The sequence below is a fragment of the Fistularia commersonii genome, chromosome 8, assembly GCF_037954325.1.
Source record: "Fistularia commersonii isolate RoL2024-O1a breed Wild chromosome 8, RoL_Fcom_v1.0, whole genome shotgun sequence".
In the NCBI taxonomy this organism is placed as follows: Eukaryota; Metazoa; Chordata; class Actinopteri; order Syngnathiformes; family Fistulariidae; genus Fistularia; species Fistularia commersonii.
In genome coordinates, this window is record NC_141291.1 from 13,475,489 (window position 1) to 13,503,240 (window position 27,752).

Sequence of the window (27,752 nt, forward strand, 5' to 3'; positions counted from 1 at the left end):
TGTAATCATCAGTAGTCAGTGTGTGCACACTTGTCTTGGCATAAATTGGAATCACTACTCGGAAGTATCTAATAGTTAACCACTCACACAATGCTCAGAGTCCAGATAGGTTGTTGCACAGCAATGTTGAGGCCAAACATTTTTAAGGAGTAAAATTAGTCTAAAAATAGACAACATTCTAAATATCCCCAATCCAGTCTTAGTGGATAAACTTCTTCAGTTTGCTGGAGCAAGCCAGGGCTCTTGGTCAATGGCCGTACACAATGTAATCGTTTTGAGCACATGAGGTATTTGCAAGTCAGCATGCATTTCTTCAATTCTTTCCTTGAGGGATGCCGTAATCTGGTTATGAAGTCATCATAGAAATAAGCGCGGTGTGGAAGACTGCATGAGAATTGGATGCTGTCACCATTCCTATCATTATCATGTGTTGTGGCGTCGAGGAGTGTTAATGAATAATGAGCAACACTTACATCTGCTCTCGTGGCTCGGGTGAATCACTCTGCCACCTTTATTTCTGAAACGCCTGCTTCGATGCCACCTCCCCAGCCAGGCCGCAGAGTTAACAAACAGTCATTGGATGTGTCAGAGCTGTGGACAGAAATAGGAGTATGATATACATGTTGTTATTAATGCACATATATAGACTCCATCAGGCATGCTATGAATTCAGACATTTTGACTGAGAAGAAGTGCATGAAGCTTTTTGTTTTCAAGCATCTTAAACATTTAAGTTTTTTTTGGATAATTTCCATAAACACTGGATTTATTTATCCTGATGGATGAGATATTTCTATACATCCAATAGCAGTAAAGTTATTGATAAAAAGTAACTTCAACAATGGGCCTTTTAGACCCCCAATACAGGCAAATCACACAAATGTGAAACTGTTATGGCTCTGTGAAATTTACCTTTCACATAACTAAGATAATCAAAGGGATTATTTGGCAAATAGACAGTTTGGCCTTTAAAGTCCCATAGCTGACCCATTAATAAGTGTACTCTTTGTTAAAAGCCAGTGTTTAAAGAGGGGTCAGCAGGAGCGTGTGAGCTACGCTCCTCATTATGAAGAGCACTGGTCACTAGTCAGTGGTAGCACCAGCACGAGGAATGTTCGGCCCAAGCCCACCCTTTGTGTCTGTACTCACACAGTCTAGACGTAGCTCTCCCCCTGCTGACAGGCTAGAGATAATCTGCTAAAAAATGACCGGGCAAACACCAAAGGTCACCAACCCTTCCTGTACCAAGAGGCAGAGAGTTATGTAATCTTATTACACTATATATACATGTGCATCACAGTATGAGCGTGTGTGTACTTATAAAGTTGCTTCCCACATTCAGTAAATGTTCATAAATCATAGAGTTTCACTCTAGAGACAACTCCTTTTCTCTTAAAAAATGTATTTACTACCCCCCAGTCATTGACGTGTTTGACACCGTACTGTTAGGTCAGTGTCCGACTGTTAAACCTGATTAAGTCACTGTATCTCTTGGCTCTGGGTTTTTTTTCGATGTAGTTAAACCTACACGGTGACACAACATTGGGAGGGGTCAACGGAGGTCAAGAATTACTCTGCCAAATGAGAATACAAGTTGCAATCGTTGCAGAGAGCCTGACTCTGCATCATGCCTTTTTAGTGTGTCGCGAACACGCTAAAAACACTGATCTGCCAGGACAAGCCGATATCAATCTGCATCGACAATTATTATGAAAGTTCGACTGATAAGTCAAAGGCGTAGCTTTATTTTGGACAGTTGACGGTCATTAATGTTAGGACATTAAAACATATTTTTAGTGTCTTAATTTGTTTTTGGGACATGTGTGTGTGTGTCAGCATCAGCCCAGGCTGTTGTGTTGTTAGTCCTGTCCCTGGCTGTTCCGCAGGGCTCAGAGCTCAGCTTCCCAGAAAAAAACCCAGGTCTCGCTTCATTGCTCCTGGCTTAGACTCAGCCTTGTCCTGTTTTGCTTAGAGTGGCTGTTCCCACACGGCCTCTCGAGGTGTCACTCCCTTACGCGCTCATCTGTCCTTCCATCATCATGCACACACTACAAAGCTGTATTAAAGACAGTTAAAGGGATGAGGGGAAGCAGATTAATTATGACACTTACGAAACTGCATTAAACCTCAGAGAAGATGCCAGCCGCTTTAATTTTCTTTCGTTTTTTTACACGTTTCACCGCGTGCAACAAAACCATTCAAGATTGTCACTTTGCAAAAATATTTGAATATAACACTGCAAGTTGTGTTTGCTTTTTCGAATAAGGCAAGAGACACCAGCGTTACACCGATCACCTTTAATGTAAAAATAGTTTAACTCCCCAGGGTGGTGGAGTCAAACTGTTCTAAAGTTCATACATTCAAAGTTAAATGTCTGCTCAAGCAATTGGGGAAATTACTGATACAGAACACAATCGCCATATTTTGCAGTGGAACACTACCTTGATACATGGACTCCCAAGTATTGATCACACACATTAAACACAATTCTATAATAAGATTAATTGTTTTTAATTACACTAGATGGTGGTGTTGTTTTTGTGTTTTGAGTGAGATAAACTGGCAACTTCTTTTTGAAGGAAAGGGGTAAGCATTTTTTAAGATAAACTTCAAGTTGATGTGCATTATATATATGCCTAACATATACACTGAAGTACATTTCAGACAGAATAGAACTTAAAAGGTATCCTCAGGAAGCATCACTGCAAAAATTAAAAACCGATCCAACTCTTCCTCAGATATATTTTCAAAGGATAAAAATATAGTTTTTACCAAGTGATCAAAGATCCAACTTCTGTTTTGTGTTTTAAGTTATTTGTTATTTTAATAAAAAAAATCTATTTACTGTAAGTTAGTACAGGATTTATGTCTGTAAAACGAGTAAAACGAAATGACAGTTGTGTTACTCATGTTGATTTAAAAAGCAAAACAAAAAAAACCTTCTACGGTTCACCAAGATTTCTCACATTGTACTCTGCGTGTCTTTCCCACACTCAGACTAAATACCTGGCATGTTCTTATTTACAAAGCCCCTGTCCTTTTTGAGGGAGCTGCACCACTCAGAGAAGTACATGGTGTTACTGCTTCTGCTCACAGGACTGATTTCTTTTATCTGTCCAAAAAGCACAGACTGAACTACATTAAGAAATGCAGGAGGGACAAAAAAAAACTCAAAGAAGGCTGTTTGCATGTATATCGGCAGTTTGAAACCACATCCAGGTTATGAAGAGTCGAAGAGTTATTAAGTCAGATTTAAAAACACCTGGTAGGAGCTGATACAGGATTTTCAAATTCTTAAAGATTTGATTACATCGTTCTCACATCTTGACAGAACTTCTCTGGAGTTAACCTTATTTTGAACCTTCTTCCCTTCTTTTGGCTGCTCTCTTCAGGGGTCACCACAGCAAATCAACCTCCTCCACTCTAACCCTATACTCTGTGTCCTTTTCTCTCTCACCAGCTATGTCCATGTCCTCTTTCACTCCAGCCATAAATCTTTTCTTTGGTTTTCCTGGCAGTTCCAACCTCAGCATCCTTCTACCAATATATTCGCTATCCCTCCTCTGTACGTGACCAAACATTCTGACCTCTCTGGCCTTATCTCCAAATCATCTAATATGAGCTGTTCCTCTGATAACTCCAGACTTCCTCAAACAGTACCGTAGTTCCTCTCTCGGCAGTGGAAGTGGGACGAGGCCATGTTCTCCGCTGGCCTCCTGTTCTCCAGACAACCACATAGTTCTGTGTATTTCTGTCCCTTGAGGATCCATGGGGATCAGTGGACGGAAGGAACTACATTCCACAAGGGTTTAATCAATAGTCTCATTCATTCTGTGTGAGGGAGATGCGCTTCATTAACCGGATGCAAGTGTTACACCATTAGCGCCCTCTGTCTTTCACTGCTGGTGCCTAGATTGTCTTCTTTGATGAATGTCTACGGTTTCTTGCAAATGATTGATTTTATGTGAGGCAGAGGTGTATGAACTATTTTGAACATTTCTGAAGTGAGAGCTGCGGTGTGGGAACGGACTGTGGTGCAAAAACACATGGGTATGAAAACGCGATGGTCATGGTGTGCACTGATATGCCCGGAAAATGCGTAAAGGATCCTGTTTTAAACAAGTGTGTTCGTCCTGTGTGAATTTCTCAGACCGACCCTGACGATGACTCACCGAAATCTGACGGGAAGCTGCAACGTGAATTGCGGCTGCAGGATCCATGAGTACGCCCCAGTCTGCGGCTCGGACGGCATCACCTATTTCAACCCCTGTCTGGCTGGATGCAGCACTGTGAGCAACGATAGCACCGGGGTGGGTGCGCGCGCGCACACACACACACACACACACACACACACACACACACACACATACATACCAGCACATATTCCTCCACAGCACATCTGTTTTTCCGTGCAGTCCTTTGAAAGTCAAGAAGAATAGAGAATGACGGATGGATCTTATTTCAAAGTTGTTAGTTGAGGGACACAAAACCAAGAAAAAGGGGCACACAGGATTTGTTTCCTCTATTTCAGAACACCATAACTCAGAGAGCTCAGGTAGTGTCAAACAAAACAACAATGTCACAAAGAAAATTATAACAGCGGGAGGAAATGAACTGTCTAGACTCTTTGTTCGGATTATTGATTTGTAGAACATTGGTGCCGCGGTGTCTGTATTTTCTCAATTCAGCCATGCCTGCAGTAGCTTTTGGTGGAATTAGCTATAGCACAGACCCACTTGACCGTTGGTGTCTGTGTGCAGATAAGGAACTACACGGACTGCGGCTGCGTGCAGAGCAGGCAGGTCATCACTCCGTCCTCCGGGGGTCAAGTCAACCAGCTCCAGTTGGTGATTGTCAAAACCTACCTGAACGAGAACGGCTACGCCGTGTCGGGGAAGTGTGACAGGACATGCAACACGCTCATCCCCTTCCTTGTCTTCCTCTTCATCGTCACGCTCATCACCGCTTGTGCCCAGCCCTCCGCCATCATCGTCACACTCAGGTAGGATCAGTCATTCCCTCCACCTTTGGGATGTCCACTGTCCTGTGAAGGGACTTAAGTTGCTGTTTTTTTTTTTACATCAGGTCCGTTGACGAGCAAGAGAGGCCTTTTGCTCTTGGGATGCAGTTCGTCCTGCTGCGAACTCTTGGTGAGTCCCTGGCCATTTGCTTCCAGGGTCAAAAATGTCGAGTTTTTCCGCTACCTTTTCTGACCTTGGAAAGGATGATGAACATTCCTTGTTTAATCTGATGACATACAACATTTTGGGGGGGATTTAGCAATAACTTGATTTGAAAAGTCTTGTAATGTTCTTAGGAGAATAATCACGCCCCCATCCCCCCTTCACCTTATGTTGTCTGGTGGCCTTTGGGATCTAGAGACAGTGTGCAGCAGTAGACTGCCCTAACATGGCTGTGTGGGCATAAAGTTGTCACATCCCTTTCACATAAACCCCTGAAAGAGTGAGTGTGTGTATTTTGTGTGTGTGTATCTGATGCAACGCTGTGCAACAACACTGCAATATTAGTTTTTGCAGACTTCACGTCACCGATGTTTAGAGAGGAAAATCCACAGAAAAAGGGTCTTGGTAACTCATTTTGAAAACGTAGATTTTTTTTTTTTTTTTTTTTTTTGTGATTTCCTTTTTAAACATCTTGTCCACTATCATTGACATCCAACAGATGACTGCTGTTTTCACCGATTCAAAGGTAAAATGCTGCCATCAAGTGGCAGAAAAGTAGTGCTCTCTTTAGCTCCATTGAATGAATGAATGGATCAGTTTTAAGATAACGATAATGACAATCAGAGAAATATCACTCATACTCATATTCTACGCTTACTATATGTTCACATTGTATAATTTATTTTTTTTGCATCTTTCTGTTGTGCCATATATCTATCAGGTTTCTTATGTTTTGAGTGGCTGACCTACTGTATAGTGTCCACATTGATGTCTGGTTTCACTCAGCTGCAGCAGCTCTCATTAGAGTTTCAATTAAAGTTCTAAATATGGCAAAAAAAAAAAAATCTGAAAGAAATCATCTTCCTGAAGGGAAATCGCAGCCCAGGTTCTCAAGATAATCCAGAAACTTGAATTGTCAGCAGTTTTGTAGGGAACTATTTTCTCTCCTTATTAAAGTTTCCACATAAAACCGCTCATAAAAGTCCTTGGATTATCTGGAGTAACCGGCCCGTGAGACATTTCTCTTAGAAATTTCAAGTGAATATGGCATTTTGAGGTCCAGAAGATAAACTCCATTCAGCCCCATTTTTCCAGCAGAGAGGTAGCGGACATGAATAACATAATTTGTGGATGAGAGGAAATCACATTTTATAATTTCTGTGGACTGTTTGCTGATGTACAGCCAAGTCGCTTTAGCACCTCAATGATTTCCTACTCCAATTGGCAATCACAATATTATTTTAATTGTGTACACTGACAGAAGCCTGACAACTGGGGACTATCATGTTGTAAGGACAAAGAAATATCTAAATTACATGTTTTTTCTTTGTAAATCATTTCATTTGCAAGAGTTCTTGAAACCAAGGGGTTCAAGAAGTGGAATGTTTTGTATGGAATGAAATAATGATCTCAAATTGAGTTATGTGTCTGTTACTAAACCATAAATTAGCTGTCTATTAAAAAGAATGGATATGTCTGAATAGTTGACTTATTTTTTTCAGAAAATAAGGGGTTCCTGGCATCAGTATTTATGTCTGTCAATCAACCCTGATATTTATGCAGTCTCTTTCATTTGCAGGAACAGAACAAGTGTATCTTTGGGCTTTGAAAAAAATCATGCTCCAGTGTTGTGTGGGGGAACAACTAGAAATAGTCAAGCAAATGAAAAGTACATTTCTACTCTGTACAGAAATGTACTCTGCTCTGATAAATTAGCGATGAATTCACATTGAATCAACCGTGTAGGATGAAGTACTTAAAGTGAACAGCTGAGGTTGTTAGGTGCATATTTACAGTCCCTCTCTCTCTCCCCCCTCTGCAGCCTACATCCCCACACCCATCTACTTCGGAGCCGTGATCGACACCACATGCATGCTATGGCAGCAGGACTGCGGTGTTCACGGCTCTTGCTGGGAATATGACGTCACCTCCTTCCGCTTCGTCTACTTCGGCCTCGCCGCCAGCCTCAAATTCGTGGGATTCGTCTTCATCTTCCTCACCTGGTACTCCATCAAGCACAAGGAGGAGCGAGACGAGCGCTGGCGCCAGCACCTGCCTCCGCTGGGCACCGTCAGCGAGCTCATCTGTCACGTCGGCGGACACAAAAGTCATGCCCGCACCCGCTCCTGTCCTGTCTTCATCCCGCCACGGCCTGAGCCCCCAGCTGCCTTACTGCTGAACCGTGGCCACAGCAGTCTCAGCTGCCCCGGCAATGGCCTCAAAGCAATAACCCCCCCCATCCTATTGCCCCACCACCACAGAGGCTCCGCCCATGTCTGAGATCCTCTGGCTTCATCCTTGACACGTGCCTTCCTGTTTGTTTCAGCGCCACAGTGTCGGCTTTGTGCACCTGGCGGGTGCCGAGTGGGGCTGCAAAGCCGCGGAAGGGAACGACAGGCAGAGACACCAGAAAGCCCAACATCCTTAAAGGGCTTCTTACAGTTGCCCAATGAGAAGTTCTCCGTCAGCTACAGCCACTCGGCGTCCGGAGGGTGAGACCTATGCGGGAAAGGCCGGGACAATAGAAAGACATCATATGGTGCTACTGTTAAAGGGCAGGGCATTAGAATCTCCGTACACACAGAAGAGTCCGCATTGACAAGGTGTCTAAAGCACAACCAACAAACCTGTACTATGCAAGATCTGGTGTACAGCTCCTCCCTTCTCAGTACTGTACAGCTCCATCTTTACCTCCGTCTCCTCCTCTGCTCATCTCGCCTTCTGTCATTTCAACCTCCTGCCCTCTACATGACTCGTTCCACCTCTTCTCCCCTCCGCCTCAAATTGAACCTTCGCATCAGACAGCAGGTTTTATCGTAACCCCCCCCCCCCGCTCCCTCTCCCCGGCCCTCACGTTTCCGTAACAGTGCCTCTCAGGCTGCCTCGGCCAGTCCAGTACACAGAGCTAGCTACCAGCGTAAATGTTAGCTACACAAAAGCCAGTCAGCGTCCTCTCGGTGGAGAGACGACATCCTGCTCTGTGGTGTGTTATGTCTGGCAACCGCTGTCCTCCATCCACGCCTGCTACTCCTGAGAATTTTTTCTTTTCTTCGCCTCACCAAAGTAACCATGTAGCTCCCAAGCCAACAAGCACCCGTTCAGTTTTTGTGACTCCTGCGGAAAGTGGCATCTCTCTCTGTCTTGCTCTCTCTCTCTTTCTCTCTCTCTCTCTCTCTCTCTTTCTCTCTCTCTCTCTTTCTTTCTTTGTGAGCAGTGAACTACTTTTATTTGAACCAGCATGATTCCAGTGTTTGTATTTTAACAAAGAGGCAGGTGAGAGAAAATAATACAGATGATTGATCTCATGTGCTGAAGCTACTGTATGACTAAAGACGTGATTGTACCCGAAACCTGAAATGTGACAGGGGTTCAAACAACATGGCCAAACTGCTGTTTCTCCAATCTGACCCCTATTTTTTTTAAAAGTGTTATTTTGTAGAGCAGTTTTTTTCTGTATCTTATCTTATTGCAAAAATCGACAATGGATTGAAACATGTAAAAGTTTAGTTTTATTGTTTTGGCTTCTCCATTCTTATGGTCATCCCATGATATACTAACTGAGGCTTTTAACAGAAGTTGCTCTGGCATTCACTCGGTTTGTTTGCACCCTCTAGTGGACAGAGAGATGATTGTTTGAAGGCCAGTGAATGTTGCTGATTCTCAAACTGACCGAACCACAGAATTATATCGACTCAGAAATCGCCAAATTCGTTTTTCCAGTTTCTCCAAAAATATTTACCCGAGTGATAAGATTAGCTGCGTCCTTTATTGAATTCCTAATGTCGGCTGATCCTGTGTTTTAAAATAATTTTGTCTAGTTGACTTTTTCAACTTGGTTATTTATTAGAATTTCTTAGTATCCCTGTAAATGAATAGTGTACAGAAAGAAGAGGTGGCAATGTGGGCTTTTTCTGTGTTACAAAAATGAACTGTTTGATATATCAAGTGTGAACACTTCAATCTGAGCGGATCTTTTTTTTTTTCCTTTTGTGAGGGGTAATATAGGTCTAATAAAGCTAATGCATTCTATTTTTTGACCAGTGTGTCAATTTAGTGACTTTGCAGAGAAATGGAGACTCTGATGCAATTACTATAATTCTAAAGTTACCTTTTTTGGCCAAAAGTCCTGGCGTTTTGTCAGGTAAGGATTATCAAGTGGTGGTGGAAGTGACGAATTTAGTATTCTTGTGACTTAGTACCTCAAATTACTTATTCATAAATGATCATCATGTAAATACTTACAAAGCAAATGAAGCATATTATCGAACTCAACCATAGCTAGAAGCATATTTATAAACTAACCTTTAATATGTAGTTAATAGAATTAAACCCTAAAGCTACAAAAGTGGATTTGTCTAGCAGTGCCTGAACAGTATTATTCTCATGAGTTCAGCAAATGTCATGAGGGAGGGAGTGGGATTATTGCAATGTATTTGAGAAAATTGACATGTTATTATGATACCCAGAATGCCCTTCTCTCTATCCATAATGATTCTCTACCCTTCCCTTTGAGCGCAAGATCTATCACGCACTCTGAAAAGGAATACCAATGGAGATTTATTGATCAGGGTTCCTATTAATGTGACTGCAAAGCTAACTGTGAAGAGAAAAAAAAAACTTTTCCTTTTTCTTAACAGTCTAGATTTTATCTGGGGACTTCTGCTTGCTTAAAAAAAGAAAAGATCGCTGTCTGCCCGAATACTCACTGTTTTAAAGTAATAACAAATGAATCAGTATCTTACAAAAGCAATAATACATTCACAGCCATGCTTTGTAGTGATGCAATTGAACATTTTGGCTTCTGTGATCCTTATGAAAAGCTAAAAGCAGGCTTTTGTACGCACAACTCCGACCATCAGAGGCGACATGAACCAAACCAGTGCACTCTCTGCAGGGAAGGGTAAACAATCAGCCACTTGTTCTATAGATCTTGAGAAACGGTGAAGGCAGACGTCTGCCCCTCACCGTATACCCATTCAGTATCCAAGTACAACTACTGACAACAGGGGACTTCAGGTTGACTGTAGATTTGCTTTTATACATTGTTCTTTCATCAATATTTCAACTGGAAGTGAATTACCTGGACAGAAGCTGCATTCTGAAAGTCAATCTCTTTACTGCTTTGTGTTCCTCAGGAGCAAAAGTCTCATTGATGTTTGTGAACGATCGGTTTACAAATGCCTTGAATACTTGATATTTGTCATTAAAAACAGAAAAAAATGAAACAATTTGCTTGTTTTGAGTTATTGCGGCGCTTTGCAGTCACAGGTAAAGGCAAGGAAATCACAAAGACATCTGAGAGGGTTTATTTCTTAACAGCTTCATGGCTTTCCTGAAACCAGAGTTCTTCTACGCACACTGTCAAGAAAGAAAAAAAGAGGGACAGCATTGGGTTTTTAAGGGCAGTTTGTAAACAGGAGATGCATTCACTGCTCAGATCACTTGCAGAAATGTTCACTATCGGCTCTCCTTGACCTTGAAATACTTATATGCGAGTATTATACGAACTAAATAGCCATAGGAAGAGCTGAAAACTGTGCTGTTGCGAGATTTTAAAAGTACCAAAACAGTCAACATTTGAAATGAAATGTCCATGTTCAACAGTATGTTCTGGATTATCAAACCACTACACCTTTACTGCACAGGATTAATTGTTGACGTTTCCCCGACAAAAAAAAAAAAGTTACACAAACATTTACCTTATACCCTGGTAATTATGTAAGCATTTGCTTGTGGTTAGTAAATATTCCACTTAAGTTCACAAAAAATGTGAACAAACAAGCAACTCTGCAAAATCAGAGCTTATGCAGTGGTGCAGCTATAAACGACACTGTGCCCTTGCTGGAAGGGAATAAAAAATGGATGCCAATTGAAGTCCTTTTGCCAAACTTTCCTAACCGGCCATAGCTGTGACATTCAGCTGATGTGAGGCTGCCTAACTGTCATTGTGATTTGACACGAAGGTAAACAGTAATGTTGAAATATTCACAAAAGCAAGTACAGGTAAAAAGAAGTTTTAAACATAGGGGTGAAACTTTGGAAATGTCAATTCTGTAACTTTTTCACAACTAAGCCAGCTCTCCTCTTTTGAGAAGCGGTATATATTAAAAAAAAAAAAATGAAAGTTGAGGGTGGTTCTGCGGGGAAGCTTGAAAGTGCCATCTGCCATTATTGGTGGCAAATATAGTGGGTGCTGTATAAGACTGGGAAAATGTTCGAGGACCGTCGAGAAACGTAATGAATGAATGAATGAATGAATAATGCAATATTCCCATTGAATTTTGAAATGGTTTTAACCACCCACATTTGTTTTCTTATAATTAAAAAAAAAACAACATTAAAACATCAATGCTGTTATCAATAAGGAATCATTCAGTTTTAGTCCCAACACATAGGTTTAGCTGCATTAAGGCATTATTCTAAATATATTAAAAAAAGTAACACTGTTAACTAATAAATGTAGGCACCTGTAAAAAAATAAACAATTTTAATTGTCATTATACAACTCTGAATGACAGAGGCAGCATCACTAGCCGCTGCACCTTGACAAGCTCACTTCCCAATCACTGTGTCTCTGCGGCGGCCGGCCAGCCAGTGCGTCTGCCTCAGAGACTCTGATTGGAGGGCTGAAGCAGGGAGCCGCTGCCCTCGTAGTCCAAGGTGAGGGACAGCGCTGACTGGGGCAGCGCCTGGAGTTGCACCCTGACACTCTGCTGGGTGGTGCTAGTCTGTGCGGTGGGGGGGGTCCAGGTGGGGTCGGCCTGCACCTTGGGTCTCAGTGCCTGAAGGGATAACGGGAGGAAGCCTTGGGCCTGGAACATGTCCTCCTCTTCCTCAGCGTCTAAGGCGGGGTCGTGGGGTTGCGCCCGGCCGGCCGTGCGCCCGGCGTGGCCCGAGGCTGGCTGCCCCAGGGCCTGCAGGCTGTTGTGAGAGCGCAGAACGTTGTCGTGTCTGGTCTCCAGCTCGGTCATACCGTTCCCGCTGAACACCTCTCCGTCCACCTCCTCCAGCTGCTGCACCCAGGCGTCGCGAAGGCGAAGGTCCGGATCTTGAGACGGGGTGGTCGTGGGGGACGCGGACGCGACGGATCTGCCCGGGAACCTCTCAGGAAGGTCATTCACAACGGATTCCAGTGTCCTCTCCGGCGCGGGCCGGGCTGTGGATGATGGTGTTTTGCTGGGGGCGGGGGTGATAAGGTGCTCCTCCCTTATCGGGCCGGGCCAGACGTTCCCAGCAGGAGCCAGCTCTTCTCCGCTGCCCACTTCGAGGCCTCCACCCCCGGCCCCGGAGCCCAGCTCTGGCAGGGTGGAGTCGTCAAGCTTATGGGTTTGATTAAATTTGTTAAAAACGTGTCGCAGTGCAAACATATTATCTACATCCTTCTGGAAGTTGGCCCAGTTGTCTGGGCTGGGGCTGAAGTCAGGCCTACATTCATAAAGGCTTTCGTTTATACTATACAGATCCTCCAGTCCCTGCCAGTTCACATCCTCGTCTGTCAAGTTAGGAAGCTTAACCCTGTCGTCCATCCCAGAGTGGCTGTGTGCTGCTGGAGAGAGGGAGACAAGACGGTGAGGATAAAACACAGCGCTGTTTAAACACACTAATAGCATGCAGACATGCCCAGCTTCCAGTTTGCACTAAAGCAGACCACTCCGCGGGGCATCTGAGCCCAAAGCAGGCGCACTGGCGTGCGCGCGAGCACACACACACGGTTTTCTAAGCAACGTTAATATGAACACTGCAACCATGTTCAAGCCGTGAGTGGTGCAAACACATGCTGCAGAGAAAACTCAAATTAAAATTAGTCTGAAAAGTAAGATCCATCATAATAAGCTAACACAATAAGAGGCACAACAACAACAACAAAACTGTAATGAAATAGTCGATGAGAGGAGTTGACCGGCTTAAAATGCAAAGTGGGGCATCCTGGAATAAAACCACTGAACAGAATAAGGGGATAAAGAAAATCAAGCAACAAGAGACGAATTGTAAAAACAAAGCCGCTTCTGAGCTCTGAGCCGCCGGAGGAAAAGCATTAAAGAGCGCGTCGTGCTGTCAGAAAGAAAACTGCAGCAAAAGGTGTCGGGCTGATTTTGCTGTGTGAAAGAAAAAGGTGAATGAAATGAGCCTCTGCCTTTATTTCTTGAGAGGTGGGCCTCCTAGTGACTAGAGCCGCGAGAGCACGGAGATGGTTTGGCATTTGGACTCACAGGAAGGACAGGCTTGGTCTCCTCTTTGACCACTTTCGATGCTGCTGTTTCCTGGTGGGTGGTGGGGAGGTCAAAAGGGCAAAGGTCAGTGGGAGGACAGAGAGGTCACAGCAACTCAAGCGTCCACTCTACCACCAGCTAACGGTCATGAGGAAAGGTGAGGAGGGGGGCACTGGGTTTGGATGTGATGAAGTTCTGACATGAAGATTGGGGTTACTCGTGGATATGGCGGAGGCTTATGGCATGGAGGGTGATGTTAAAAGAATAGTTTGACATTTCTGAGTGCATTCGCTCCATTTGTCAGGAAATCATTGATGCCTCTCGCTTTTGGGAAATGTGATGCTTTAGCTCAAAGCTAAGTGTGTTAACTTAGCACGAAGATCCGAAGCAGATGGGGAAAAAAAAAAAATGCACAACCTGCCCACCCATCCGGTCCGGCAGGAAACACTTTAAAAAATGTCAAGCTATGCTCTTGGTTTATCCATGAGGAACAAGATGCATGATAGGGGATGATCACATACCATGCGTCATCATTCACGTGCACTCTGTGCTTGGATCTCAAAAAGAAGCAAGTATTCCACACCCTTCCAAACACGACTTAAAGTTGTGACACTTTTGCAGCCATGCTATCCTGAGGCAAAAGTAGGGTAGAAAGGGGGTCGGCTAATATGGGGGTGGGAGTCGTCGTAAATGTCACGCTCTCGAAACAAAAAGGTGAGAAAATGAGCTGTGATGGATATCCGCTGAGGATTTTGTATATGAACAGCTTGCATCAGAAACGAGCGAAGACAGAAACATGTGCACAGAGGTGACCACAAATGAAGCCGCTTAAATGGAGAGAAAAAAAAATATGTAAAAAAAAAATGTATAAATGGTTAGCGCGTCCCCTGCATGCAGCCACAGATCAAGCGCTGGCACGCCGTTGATCGATATTAGTGAGAATGAGGCAGTAGGCCCATGCAGGTGTTAAAGGAAAAGCCACTGAAGAGAGACAAAAATTTTTGGATACCTGTGTGGCTCATAGCTTCCTCCATCTTTACCTCCTGATCAGAGAAATAAAAGCAATCCATTGTTAATGCTTTGATTCAAGGAGATGGGGAGGGAGGGAGATAGAAAGGGAGGGAGGGAGGGCGAGGGGAGTGGGGGGGGCATCAAATAGATCATTCACAATGAAGATTTCTTCATGCACAGCTGCTACTCCCTATGGAGAAATGCAAACTTTGGATGATCAGAAAGGGTATGGGGGTGGGGAGGGGGGCATCAAGATTGAGATGGCGTTCAGGCTGAGGGGGGGAGAGGGGGCCCGGGGACCGATCCCAACCAAGTCAGTTTGCGGGGCAGAGAGTTCAACCACTTTTCTCCTCCGAAGTGAACTATAAAGCTTTTTTTTCCCAGTTAAGTAATAATTACACTGCAGTCACACAAATAGAAGCAATTAACTGGTATATCCATTTCAGGCAACTGTTAAATCTTAATAATGTACTTAAAAAAAAAAAAAAAAAAGAGAGAGAGAAAAAAAAAACAACAACTTTACTTGATGTAACCACAGCAGCAATTTCACTGGTTGCTGGAGCTGGCGTCCGAGGCAGCCATTTAGAAGTAAGGGATTTCAGTCTGCTATGTGACATGTGTTGGCACGGTTTTGACAAGCTGTACATGCCAGCAGTGAAACACAATCAGTTTCCTCGGAGCCTCGCCGCTCCACCATGCCACTTTCCAGCTATTAATTACCAACAAGAAGTTTTTTTTTTTTTTTTTTTATCGTCAAGGACATAAATGACGCAGCCTCCATTCATGCCACACACAAACAGACGCTAGAATTTGGCCTTATAGGCTTAGGTCATCGTGGCATGATATATTAACCACCTCCATCACTGCCTGGACATTGCGGTGGCGGTGAAAAGAAAATATGGCTGATTATAGCAGTGATGCATGACAGACTCAAATACAATCACAGCCTCGATTGTAGTGATGACAACAGCCCCCAAATAATCTCTAACACTTGGTGAGTCACTGAGGGAAACTGGCCAGGAACCTTAACGTGGCCTTACTCTTAGTACACAATAGGATATTTAAAAAAGAAGTAGCTAGATTAAAAGGAACAAAAAAAAAAATGGCACACACAAAGGGGGGTACAGCCTCCCACAGAGAGGAGTGTGTGCTGAGATGAGAGGTTAGTGATGTGTGTGTGTATGTGTGTGTGTGTGTGTGTGTGTGTGTGTGTGTGTGTGTGTGTGTGTGCCCGCTTGTTTCTGTGTTGGAAAAAAAAATAGAACCGTTGAACTACCACAGAGGAAACAAGGGCTTTAACAACAACCGTTTCCTGACCTTCCCCACAAATGTTTGCGTGCACGATTCCCGAACTCATGCAGCATGCAGTCATGTGTACACGTGCGTGCACACGCACACACACACACACACACACACACACACACACACACACACCTGAAACTCAAACAGATTCTCTCACAGCAGAAGACTAGCCTGAAGTTATTGAGGGTTATGCTGAAACCAGTGCAGATATTGGGACTCCTGCTGCTATGGTTTTCACATCAATTAGACCTGACATTTTTGTCCATCATCTATTCCACACACAGTTAGCATCAGTGTGTGGTTTTTCTCTGAAAAGGCGAGCCAGGAGCTTTTAAAATCACTTTAGAGGAGAGTTGTTTTTAGGTTAAATGCTCAGGTTGCTATGATAAGGAATATCTGATATGTTGTGGCATTATACTGGTTTTATACAGCCCGTATTTATAGGAAAATCTCTGAGGGACCAACAGTCGGCTTCAAGAACTCTTAGATTTCTGGCGTGTGCTGAAAGCGGAAGCTGCTTTTGTGAATACTTTCCACTGTGACTGAGCGGCAGGGTGCGAGGAGGTGTAGACAAGGATTTATCGGCTAAGGTCTTAAAATCCTGGACTGCTGCAGTCATTCGCAACAGTGCAGAAATTCACGAGGCTCAGGTACGAACTCGTCCAATCTAAATCTTCTGCGTGTAAAAATCTGTTTCAGCAAAAGTTGAACCATCTAAATAGACAACCCCAATCCACTGGTGTTTATCCCCAGACACCTCAATATCCATTACAAGATGTTCAAGGTCAGAATGAGTCAGTTTTGTTTACCTGTGTCCAGGCCTTTGGGGCGAGGGTTACACTGCTTGTACCCTTGACAGCTCCTCATTTCCATTAGCTGCGCATGGAGAGCGTTCAGGACGTCACGGTCGACCACGTATACCGCGTTGGTCAACTGCATCACATGACATAATATCTTAGTGGCATGATGTTTAGAGAGAAGCGCAACTTCATCTGAATTGCGAACAAAAGATGAACTTCACGATGCAGATCGAATTCTAAATCAGCCACACAGAGAGAGAGCGTGGAAAGATGTTCACCCACCTGATACGGGTCATTATTCAGGTCAAAGTACTCCAGGAAGCCCGTGGAAAACTCACAAAACAATGTGTTGTGGGTCTCGTTGATGGTCCTCAAGCACCAGTAGGTGTTGTTATTGGAACTGGTGCACGCGCAGAACCCTCCCACTGCACGGTCGGGAGAAACCGGTCAGTTTCTATCATTCCGACAATTGTTTTACGGAAGTGAGATTTAAAAATACATACGTGTCCAGAAGGGTGCGGTCTGCCAGTGGTCGTTGTTGTGCGTGAAGCACGTGAGTCCCGGCAGGCTGCAGTCGTCTCCCTTCCGCTGGCGCTTCTTCTCCTTCCTTTCCTTCTTCCTCCTCCGGATCTCGTACAGCTGGGTCTTCCCGTCCATCTCCTGCGCAGCTTCCCTGCTGGACGCGAACGTGAGTAAATTACAAAACGGCGCAATGCACGAATGACATCAGCTCTAGCTCTTGCCGGTGCCAGTAACCACAGTGGTGGAAGGCCTGGACGGGGACTTCCAGAAGGCATCGGCGATGCCAAGATATGACAGTATGTTTACTTTCATGTTTAAGCTCTTAGCATGTCCAATTTTCTCTGGGATGACATTCTAGCCACTGTCCCCTCTTCCTCCCTGCCTAAACACACAACAGGCACGGCAGAGAACAGCTGCTTTGTATTGGCATAATCTGTTCCCAATGTTTCCTGGTGCAAGTTGATCACTGTGTTTGAGGGATTGACTGATTTCCCCTTTGTTGAGTCAGTCTGTCTTTCCAAGCGACTCAATCGCTTCCAGACACACATGAAATGAGTACCCGGCCATTTGTCTGCTTTGTCATTCAAACACCGACTGAAGAATAAACCATCAAAATGTCAGGGCATGTTTTCCCCCTCGAAACACACCTTAGCATTTCAGGCACGTATGACGCACAACGCACACTGACCCGTAAACAAGGACGAAGCCGGTTTCTTTGCACTTTTACACTGGCCATTGCTAGATTTGACAGATATGTTATGATTTGTTATGATCTGATCCCATTATGTCACCAAGCTGTTGCATCCGGATAAATCAACATAACGATTTTCATTTCATTATTTTTCATTATGGTTTTCTGACATGCTGAGGACATTTGTTGTTGTGGCAACACAATTGTTTTATGATGACGCGTTGCTTAGTGATACTAAAAAAGGAAAGGCGATAAATTATATCGAGGAAAGCCAAAATAGAGAGAATAAAGGAGAGTAGAAACTCACTTGAAGGGATGAAGCTGATCGTTCCTGTTCTTCAGTCTCTCTCCCTTGTTTCTGTCCCCTTTGTTGTAATAGCTGGTGTAATAAACAGAGGGAAAAGCTGAGGATCGGACGGACGGTCTTTCAACCACGGCGGTTTTGCTGTTAGACCTAAAATAAGTCATAGGTACCTTCCCTTCTGCATGGAAATAGGATGAGGTTTGGGCAATCTTGAGGTGGAACACAAGCGACACTGACCTTTTCTTTCCACAGTCACACTCGTCTGGTCGGGTCTTCTTCAGGTGGCCTCTGACTTCCCGGAGATTTTTGATTTTGTCTTGAAGCGCTTCAATCTGGGATGGAATGCAACATTTTACTTCCGGTTAGTCCTTTTGCAACGCTTCGTGCCCTGGGATACCTGGGGAAGGTGTGTGTGCTTGTGTGTGTGTGTGTGTGTGTGTGTGTGTGTGTGTGTGTGTGTGTGCGAGGAAGGGAGGGACGCAGTGAAGTCCGTATAGTCACCTCTTGGTCCACGTAGCTCTTATGGTCTTTCCAGGCTCTGGATGACTGGTAGATTTCTCTCTCACAGTGGACAGAGTCATTCATTAAGATATAACACCTAAAACAGATGTAAAAAAAAAAATAAAAAAATCAGCCTTTTTGACAAAATGCAAAAGAGGACTCACAACCCAAGGGAAACTGCAGACTTACTTGTGGGTAACTTTTACAGAGTTCGGGTATCCAACAGCATTGGTATCGTCCGCCAGCATTTCCTCTGAGTGGTCATCCGACCCCAAGTCGAACCCCGGGTCCTCGGAGTTGTGGTGGCGCTTAGAGATGACCCGACGGCGGACGGCCGACCGATCGTCTGCTAGCAGATCGACGTCGTATATCTGGCCTTCGAATTCAACCGAGAGGGATCTGGTCGGCCGGGTGTGGACAAAACGTGGACGGTAACCTGTGATGGATTGAATTGAACTACGTCAGGTAGCGGTTTACTATTCCTTTATTTTTCGTTTTGCAAAGGGAGCAAAACTTCACTACTGGCTTAAGGGTTTTATAGCCTTCTGCACCTTTTCCAAGTGACACTAGAGGGCATTAAACCATTTTAAACCACAAGCGTACCACTAGCACGCACCAGGCAACATACACAGAACAAATTCCAGGGCATGTTGCAGGATGTTTGCTTTTTCCATGCGTCTGTATCCCTTTACTGCATAAATAATCCATTACTGGAAATCAAGCCTTAAGCCCATGCAGTCTTCTTTTATGCCAAACGGTATTGAGAGGCAGACATCAATACAATGAAAGAAGAAAAAAAAAAAAGATTGAACGTGAAATGAAACATGCCAAAATATCTACCATGGAACTGATACTACCAAAATAGCTCATACATGTGTGCCCAATTCTCCATCGTTTTCCTGGCGTTAATATTCTTATAAAAATATTTAGTGAGGAAAGAACAGAATGAACCTAATCCTAATAATCGTGTAAAATCAATCTCGGAAATACTCACGCTGGCCAGATGAAGACAGCTGCCGGTGGGAGCGGCGGTCCATCCTTGTGGATTTGTAAGGCGCGTCCCCGCAGTCGCACCCCTGCTCCGGGATTTCGTAGCTGATGCGGGGTTTCAGACTGCGAGCTCTCTTCCTGGGGCCCTCCTTCGGACCACCTTTACACTTTTGAATTCTCCACTTCCCAGTGATCTCCTCCACGCAGTGCCACTTCTATCAACAGCAAGAAAAAAAAGACAAATTTGTATTTCTTGACAGTAAAACCAACACTACTTCCCATGTGTTGCTTAAACACCAAATTTCCTGATAGAGCTTAATTATACTGTAGATTTTAACAACAAGAAAAACTCCTCATCCTGAAAACTCAAACAAGCGTATCAGGCCGATCTCGGTCCGAGGGGAAAAAGCAGCAAAAGGGAAGATAAAAACAAAAAAATGACCACACAAACATGAGTTGGGTTAGTTTGCTGTCTTAAAAATCACAGTGGACACGCCGATTCCTTTCACACTGGACGCGTCACTGCCAAGTGCGTCACCGACACAATTACGTACGAAACCCACGCCGTCTGGCACATCCCCCATCTTTATCGACGCGCACTTCCTCAAGGGAAAAAAAATGTAGGGGCCGAGCGCAGCTCGGTGCTGCTGTTTAGGCCGCGCCTAAATGGAAGCGACACATCTGTAGAGTGCAGAGCGGATCATCGGCGGCGAGTGTGGGAAACGAGAGTCCGCGTGTTGAGCCATAACACAGATCGGGTTTCTCATCGTGATGAAGAGCTTACAGGGCCAATGGGGCTGTTAGACCTGCCTAAGACATGAAGCCAGTAATCTCTGTCATTCCTTATCCTTCTCCCACTACTTTCCTACTGTGTGAGGTATTAAAGTGCCTCATCGCTGACGTTCAGGACAACGGGAAAACGAAAAGGAGGAGCGGGGCGGTTGGTTGGTTACATGACAAGCGGAAAATGAGCGGTGTGCGACCCGAACCCACGGTTCTACAAGTCACTCAAACCGGCATGTTCCCCGACGTACGGTGAGAGAGGTCAGTAAATCCAGTTTGCCCACAACAATACCCGTGTTATCACAGGCCCGAATCCCAAGGACGGCAAAACTCAAATTGTTTTCCCTTGGTCGAGCTCGTGCGGTTACCAAATGGCAATTACTGTTATAACTTATCATCTATTACAGCTCATTTTAAGACCTTTTAAAAAACAAGACAAAATGAATTCAGCCTGCGCTGAAAAGATCTGTATCTCACAGTAAACAATAAGAGAGTTTCCCCCAGTCTGCTATCCATTAAGACGTTTTTGCACTGGCAGGTACGAATGGCTCAAATGCAAAATAACCTCCGCTGTCGGGAGGGAAGGATTACAGCAGGCACGGAAATGAGGTTTGCAGACATGCGAACCAGGCTGCAGATAGATTATGGTCTAAATCTTTTGACAAATCATTATTATGGAAAATTTTAAGAAACGAGAAGGAGATAAATGTCTTGCTATGAGATTTTTAAATCTTTGGGAAAAAAAACTCAACAGGTGTAGAGCTTTTTTAAAGACCCCCTTGAGTTTTCCTCTATATTTTTGTTTGCGTTTAATTTCTTGAAATTCTAATGCTGATTTTGCATGCCCAGTTATTGATCCATGCTCTCCACCAGCAGAGGGGCGGGGGGAGGGAGAGCAGAGTGCATGTGTTCTACTTTTCTTTCAGTAGGATATCATCCGACTGGACAGATGTCTTCTAATCATGTATGTTTGTCTTGTACGCGGAACGGGCAGGGTATATTTATAGCCTAATTGAATGCTGTTTGATGAAATGGCTATTAACTGGACTAAATTGCGCTTAATAGCTATCGTTGCGCCGGGCAATTTTATCAGCATGCTGTGCTCTCAGGTTGAGATTTTTATTTCTTGTTGGACATTATGTTGTTGGAAACCCATTAAACGCTAGACTTATGAGCGGAAATGATCTGAGTATAAATAATATGTACACACACACACACTCGTAATAAGCGACAAGACCCACCGCACTCTGTGTAGCTATTTTTTAATTGCCACATGAGCGTCTTTAATAATATACTGTTACATGTGCACATTTATGTGACCATAAAGCTAACCTGGGTTGGATTAGATAGTTCCCTAGAACCACATCGTATCATTCAATGCTACCTGAAATTTATGACAATTCACTGGTCCGTCTCTTCCAAGGCCACTCGGCTGCATGTTGGCCGGTTATTTCATGGCCACAGATGAAAGAAGAATACCAACAAATGAATGCACCATAAAGGGTCCAATTAAATACCAACTAAAATTGTGTAAATGGCAATCGCATTCGTGGATCTGCAGAACAGCTCAACGCGGAGGAGTACCTCTCAAAGTGACACGGATAAGAGTTATTAGAGAAGAACCTAAATAAAACTGCAGTTAATGGATGTGGAGGAAACTAGTCTTCATAATGGATGTTTGTGTGTATTTGTGTGTTTGTGTGTGCAGTACCTGTCCAGGCTGCTCACAGGGTGTTTGGAATTCAGCCTGCTGGCAAGTCTCTTTAACCTTCTTGTATTTAGGCAGGCTGTTGGTGTGCTGTGTGTTCACTGAGTCATCTTTCTTCCTCAAGATCTTTCTGCAAAAAAAAAAAAAAAAAAAGCAAAATATAGGCACAATCAATAAACTGACCTATTTCGTGAATCCGTAGACCAGTAAACTACTAAATCATACGTCAACACAAGAGACAAAAGTGCATTCACTTTTTGGTTGTCTTTATTATTTTCCTTTCGTTCTTGTTTTGGTACTAGCCAGTGGCAGGATAGGTTATGTAAAGTCTTTTAGTGAGAAGGCCCGGGCTTGTAGAACCACTCAGCCTCAAACCAGCGCTGAGCTTCGGGCCAAGCTGTTTGACCTCAGCTTGGCATCGTATTTAGCGGCCCTGCCCCATCTCCTCTCCCACCACCGCAAGGCCTGGATGACTCTGTGTTCATGCCATGCCAGACGCTATCCCCTACTCTATACCGCGCTCTCTGCCAACACAGTCTGGCAGCTCACGTCCGCCAGACAGAATGACGGTGACAAAGAAACACAAGAAAAAGCAGTCCCCTTAAAATTCGGGCTGTTCTGCTGATCTATCCTGTCCGCCGGACATCCTGCGCCAAAGGTAATTAAATAGCTATTGCTTGATTTCAACCCTGAAAGCAGAATTTTGTGGACGACAGTCAGGCTTGACGCCCGCTCACAGGTGGAGTCCTCCGAGCATACACCAGGTGACATGACTAGTTTAAGAGCAATGACTGTTAAAAACATTAGCTTCTGTGTGTGCGCAGCTGCATCTGTGCGGGAATAAGAGACCTCGGGGTCTGCGGAGGCTAATCTCGGCATTTAGATACATGTACACAAGCAGACGGCCTTTATAAACAGCGTGGATTAATGGAAGAAAGGATTAGAAGAGCTAAAGCCCCGGCGGGTCGAAGGTCGCACTCTTTTCATTTAATACACGGCGGTCCAGGGACCAGCTTGGAACATACGGTGAGCGCGAGACTGACCCCGGCAAGCTGGAGCAGAGGCAGGACTAACTTGCGGATACATGGTCGCAGATGTTGATGTATTCACCGTTGCTAGTGGAAAACAGCTGGGTGGGCCAAGCCGGCAATTTGGGGAAAAAAATTGGTTTTGGGAGGGGATGATAATGGGGATAGGAGAATTAAACCTAATGTAGTATACAGTATCATTACACACATTGCCAGCACACTCTGACATGAACCAACAGTTTTATCTTTTGACTAACCACTGATGACTTTTTAATTTTTTTAATTCAAGCTGCTCTGTCCCTTGTGTCATTTGAGGAAGAGAAAATTGGGATTTTTTTTATTTCATTTATTTTTTTTACATTTTTTTCGCTCCCAGTTGTCAGATATCCATCACTGTACCCGTGGCATTAGCTCGGCTTAACAGTCTTAAAGCAACAAAAGGCGGTTGTCAAATTTGCAATGTTTATCCGGTGGAAGCGGAAAGGTTAAATAAAAACCTGACGGGATTTGCGAGACAAACATGCGCTGTATGTGGTTGCGTGCACTACAAAGAAAACAGAGGGGAAGCTGTTTGGCTAAAGAGCACAGGGAGCGCTGGCGAGAGAGTGGCTGCTGCATTCCATGTTGGGGGAGCTGGTGACATGTCCTGCGAGTGAATTTAGTGTGAGCCATTCCTCAGGTAACATCATACTTAGCCTGGCTAGCCTTTGTTTATTTTGCGTACGTCTACCTCTACCATGTTACTGAAATGTATCTTCCATCTGTCTCTGGCGGCTCATGAGCAGCTGGCTAAGTCATGTTAAAGGCCCCATCGAGTGCTCAAATTTGCAGGGCCTCTCCAAAAGACAAAGGGACTTCTTGTTTTCCTCGCAAATGATCAAATGACTTGGTTACACATGTGTCAACACCTCTTGCGTGACCTGTGATTTGCCACGGCCGCCGAGCTTTACCGAACATCTGAGAAATATCCCAAAAGTCCCCTACCGGCATTGGCCTGCAAAGCAACCGTGGTGAGGAAATGTCTGTCAGCTGACAAGAAATTGGGTAAGGCAGCTGTGTTGCTGGAAGAGGGAAACCATGCGCCGAGCTTTCGCACGTTTCGGGTTCACTGCAATATTTTGTCAGGTTTCAGTGAGACACAATGCAAAGGCAATGACAAGGATGTGCCTGTGGTGTGGAAAGGCAATAAAGAACTCCAGTTTACCCTCGCTCCACCAGGAATGTGTCCCTCCAGACTTTCGGTTTCCGGTTGGGTTTGAATCTGGGAAAACAAAACACACAAAGCTTATAGCAGTCATATGGTGAACGTGCTGAACATCCACTGTCGTGTGGTAGCCACGCAACAAGAAAACACAAGGGCTGTTGATCCGGTCCAAGGGTACGGAGAACAATGGAGACGATATTTTCTCTTGGGCAACAAAAGTCTTCTTATATCTCTTATGTATTTGTCAAAAAAGTGAAGATGCTAGTGATTGAGAAGGGACTCTATCGGTATAATGTGGTCGCTTAAAAGAAAAAGGACCGGGAAAAAAATGTAGTGATCCCCAGATTCAGTGTCAAGCCGAGGCAATGCCTTCAACATTTCTCATAGTGATGCACGCAAACCGCTGTTACAAAATGGTCATAAGGGATCCACACGAACCTGTTGCCTGTCCTTTCCTGCTCCAGCAGCTTGAGAATGGACTTTCCGTCCATGTCGGGAGGCGTGTCCAGACCAGCGATGTGAAGAATCGTGGGAGCTAGGTCGATGTTAAGCACCAAATGAGGATTTCTGTAGTATAAACAGATGTGGAGAAAATTTGAGATAGCGATGATGCACGATATTAATATTACGTACTGAAATGTACAATGTTATTAGCCACCGCTGTTACTCACACTGCTCCTGGCTCCACATTAGGTCCTCTAAGGAAGAACGGCACGCGGATGTCAAAGTCATACGGCATTGATTTGCCCTTGACCAGGCCAAACTGGCCGATGTGATAACCGTGGTCGGCAGTGTAGATGATGTACGTGTTGTCCAGCTCTCCGGTCTCTTCCAGCATGTCAAAAACCTGAGATGTGGAATTGAATCGGTGACAAAATGAGAGGCGAAAAGACCTGAAGGCCCGCCTAAATATTTAATACAGTAAATGGCACGGGTCAAAATACAATTCACATGCTGAGATATCTAAAAGTGCTACGCGGAGAACATCTTCAAAAGAGCATTTTAGTTTCTTGAAGATCGCTTCTGAAAGCCTCGCTCAGCTAAGAGCCAAGCTGGCTGTTGTAATGCACTATGACTTCAGTGGCCACAAATCCTCTGCTTCTATTCTATAATCACTGTCATATGAACAGCTTACCTTTTGGACAGAGTCATCCACAGACATGAGCGTCTGCAACCTTTTTCGGTGGAGGAAGTTGGTGAACTCCATGTGGATGGGTCTCATCGGGCCCGTGTACTGCATGATCCAGTGTTTGTCCATATTCGGGGCGTAGTTGTAGCTCGGGGTGCTGGAGCATAAAAAGAAGGGAGCAAAAAAATGAGTCCGAGTTCTTTTAACTTCTATACTGACACCATCCTACCAACTTTATTTCAGCCCTGCTATTAATGAACACCGGCACATAATAAAGTAGATGAAAAATATTCCAGTACACATTTAACTACTGTGAAGAGCACAGTTGAGACTCCTGTTTGCGACAAACTGTCTGTGACCAACTACTGCTCAGTAACAGGTGTCCCAGTTGTCTACTTCATTTGACATGCATCAATAGCCGCTCTGTTTGTTGAAGGAAATGTCTTAATGCGCAGCCACCAACACCTTAGCTGTTTTCACACACCCCTCTCCTACCAGCTCTGCCCTCGCACAGAGGCAAGAGTCTCCACGCTCCGCTGCGCTGCTGGCACAGACGAGCCATTTGAGGGTTGGCAAATGCTTAAGAAAATAATAGGGCCCAAAGGTTGCAACAACTTCTGGACCAAAATCCCAGTAAGTCACGACTCACTGAAAAAGGAGGGAGGATAATAACTGGGAATAAACAACAAGAGGGGGGAATAAAAGATTTGTGATCATATTCTAGATGGCAAAAGCTGACCACCTGTCTGTGGTGATTTAATCTTGGTATGGTGTGGGTGACAGTAAAGCGAAAATTAAAGGTGATTTTCTTTTTTGGTCTGCAAAGAGTTTTTCAATTACATCAAATTCCGCATGAACAACGTACAGTACGCACAAATGTAACCCCCAGAATCCAGCTCCAATTTGGATCAATGCTGTGTTTTTCATTCATACAACAAAGTATAAACTGAGAGGACCGCATTCCACTAAGGAATAAGCATCCCCTGGACAAAGTATCAAGACTTAAGTACTTAATGAAGACCTGCTCTCAGAGCTGCTTTGCTCTGATTGAGTGAGCTGCTTTGTGCCCTCGTCTCCTCAGGCCTGCTTTGTGAGAAGGGTGAACTCTTCACCCACCTAGCCAGGCGGTCTAATAAGCCCAACAAAGGGACCTGTCTCTGGGCAATGGGCCACCAAGGTATGGAGTTCTGGGCATCAGGGAATTAGGAATGCAGAGGTCAGTGAAATGAAGCCAATCCATACGAGAGGTCACACCTGCCACCTGTCATGGAACCCAGTACAGTTAAATATCACTACAACAGTCTCAAAAATGGTCACTAAAATGAAAAACCCTAAAACAGGGAATTGTTCGCTATGTTATTGTGTGACACCGGATATACTTAATATGTAGTGTCTGATAAGCCGGCACATGTGTTACTATGATGTATGATGCTAACCGTGGAAAACGGCGTGGGCCCATTGGTCCCCTCAGAGAATGGACACCCGCCATGTCAGAATTACAGATAACACCCAGAAAAACTTGTTGAGCGCCACCAAAAACAACTTCTATATGCTTTCTGATCTGCAACACTGACAAGCTAAAACCACACCACACCTTCAGTGATTAAAATAAGTCAAGACCCTAGGGAAAAAAAACACCTTTGGCAAGGAATGTTAATGACATTAATACTGCACCTCCCCTTCCATTGCTGCTGTCAAAAGTACAGACAGAGGCAGCGCCCTGGATCTCCCTCACCAGCATCAGACTCTTGCCAATGATGACTTAGCTGGATGTTGTGCTAACGTTATACAGCAGCTGTTCACAAAAATTACGAGAGCCATTGAGACAAATAAAATTGCATCTCATCAGGAAATGTGGGAGGGGGAAAAGAAAAAAAAAGAAAAAAGAGAAATCCGTTTTTCATAGAGAGGTATGCAGTCAATAATCCCACACTCATAAACAACACAGAAACTATACACATACAAGTGCGGAGGCAACCCCTTTCATCCCCCTCCACCCCCTCGGTCTCAGATCCACCGCCCTCACATGGAGACTCAAGCTAAAAATAAATTAATAATGTCACAAAGGGTGTTCCTAAGCACACAATGCATTCCTCTCATCCCAGGAGCCACAGGGAGAAACTACTGATTGATATGGACAGGGTCAGGAAGTCCTATGTGAATTACACAGGGAGGGGAGGGCGGTGGGGGGGCGGACGCGAGGGGAAGAAAAAAAAAATGAGAGTCAAGACAGTGAGAGAGATAAACTGAGACACAGACAGTGGCAGATTTATATATATATACACTGCTCAAAAAAATAAAGGGAACACTTAAAAAACACATCCTAGATCTAAATGAATGAAATATTCTTATGAAATACTTTGCTCTTTACACAGTTGAATGTGCT

At 44.3% G+C, this 27,752-nt stretch overlaps 2 protein-coding genes across 4 annotated transcripts in view; one reads left to right on the forward strand and one right to left on the reverse strand.

Annotated features, from left to right (window-relative positions):
- Window positions 1-10,408, forward strand: part of slco5a1 (solute carrier organic anion transporter family member 5A1) — a 42,262-nt gene extending 31,854 nt beyond the window's left edge. The window contains exons 7-10 of the mRNA XM_086151275.1: window positions 4,151-4,310; window positions 4,761-5,002; window positions 5,086-5,150; window positions 7,006-10,408. Coding sequence (XP_086007401.1) covers window positions 4,151-4,310; window positions 4,761-5,002; window positions 5,086-5,150; window positions 7,006-7,463 — 925 coding nt within the window. The 3' untranslated portion in view covers window positions 7,464-10,408. The remainder of the gene's footprint in view (window positions 1-4,150; window positions 4,311-4,760; window positions 5,003-5,085; window positions 5,151-7,005) is intronic.
- A 65-nt stretch (window positions 10,409-10,473) lies between these two features.
- The window catches only part of sulf1 (sulfatase 1), a 35,757-nt gene continuing 18,478 nt past the window's right edge, over window positions 10,474-27,752 (reverse strand). For 2 of the 3 annotated variants that reach the window (XM_086151271.1, XM_086151272.1), the window contains exons 6-19: window positions 25,373-25,523; window positions 24,909-25,084; window positions 24,676-24,804; window positions 24,238-24,294; window positions 22,009-22,135; window positions 19,519-19,729; window positions 18,714-18,960; window positions 18,525-18,621; window positions 18,261-18,355; window positions 18,027-18,098; window positions 17,010-17,182; window positions 16,789-16,931; window positions 16,516-16,639; window positions 10,474-12,729 (exon numbers count right to left, since the gene is read on the reverse strand). In XM_086151271.1, the coding sequence (XP_086007397.1) occupies window positions 11,789-12,729; window positions 16,516-16,639; window positions 16,789-16,931; window positions 17,010-17,182; window positions 18,027-18,098; window positions 18,261-18,355; window positions 18,525-18,621; window positions 18,714-18,960; window positions 19,519-19,729; window positions 22,009-22,135; window positions 24,238-24,294; window positions 24,676-24,804; window positions 24,909-25,084; window positions 25,373-25,523 (2,743 nt within the window). In that variant the 3' untranslated portion in view covers window positions 10,474-11,788. The remainder of the gene's footprint in view (window positions 12,730-16,515; window positions 16,640-16,788; window positions 16,932-17,009; window positions 17,183-18,026; window positions 18,099-18,260; window positions 18,356-18,524; window positions 18,622-18,713; window positions 18,961-19,518; window positions 19,730-22,008; window positions 22,136-24,237; window positions 24,295-24,675; window positions 24,805-24,908; window positions 25,085-25,372; window positions 25,524-27,752) is intronic. The other variant, XM_086151273.1, reaches the window with a different exon arrangement.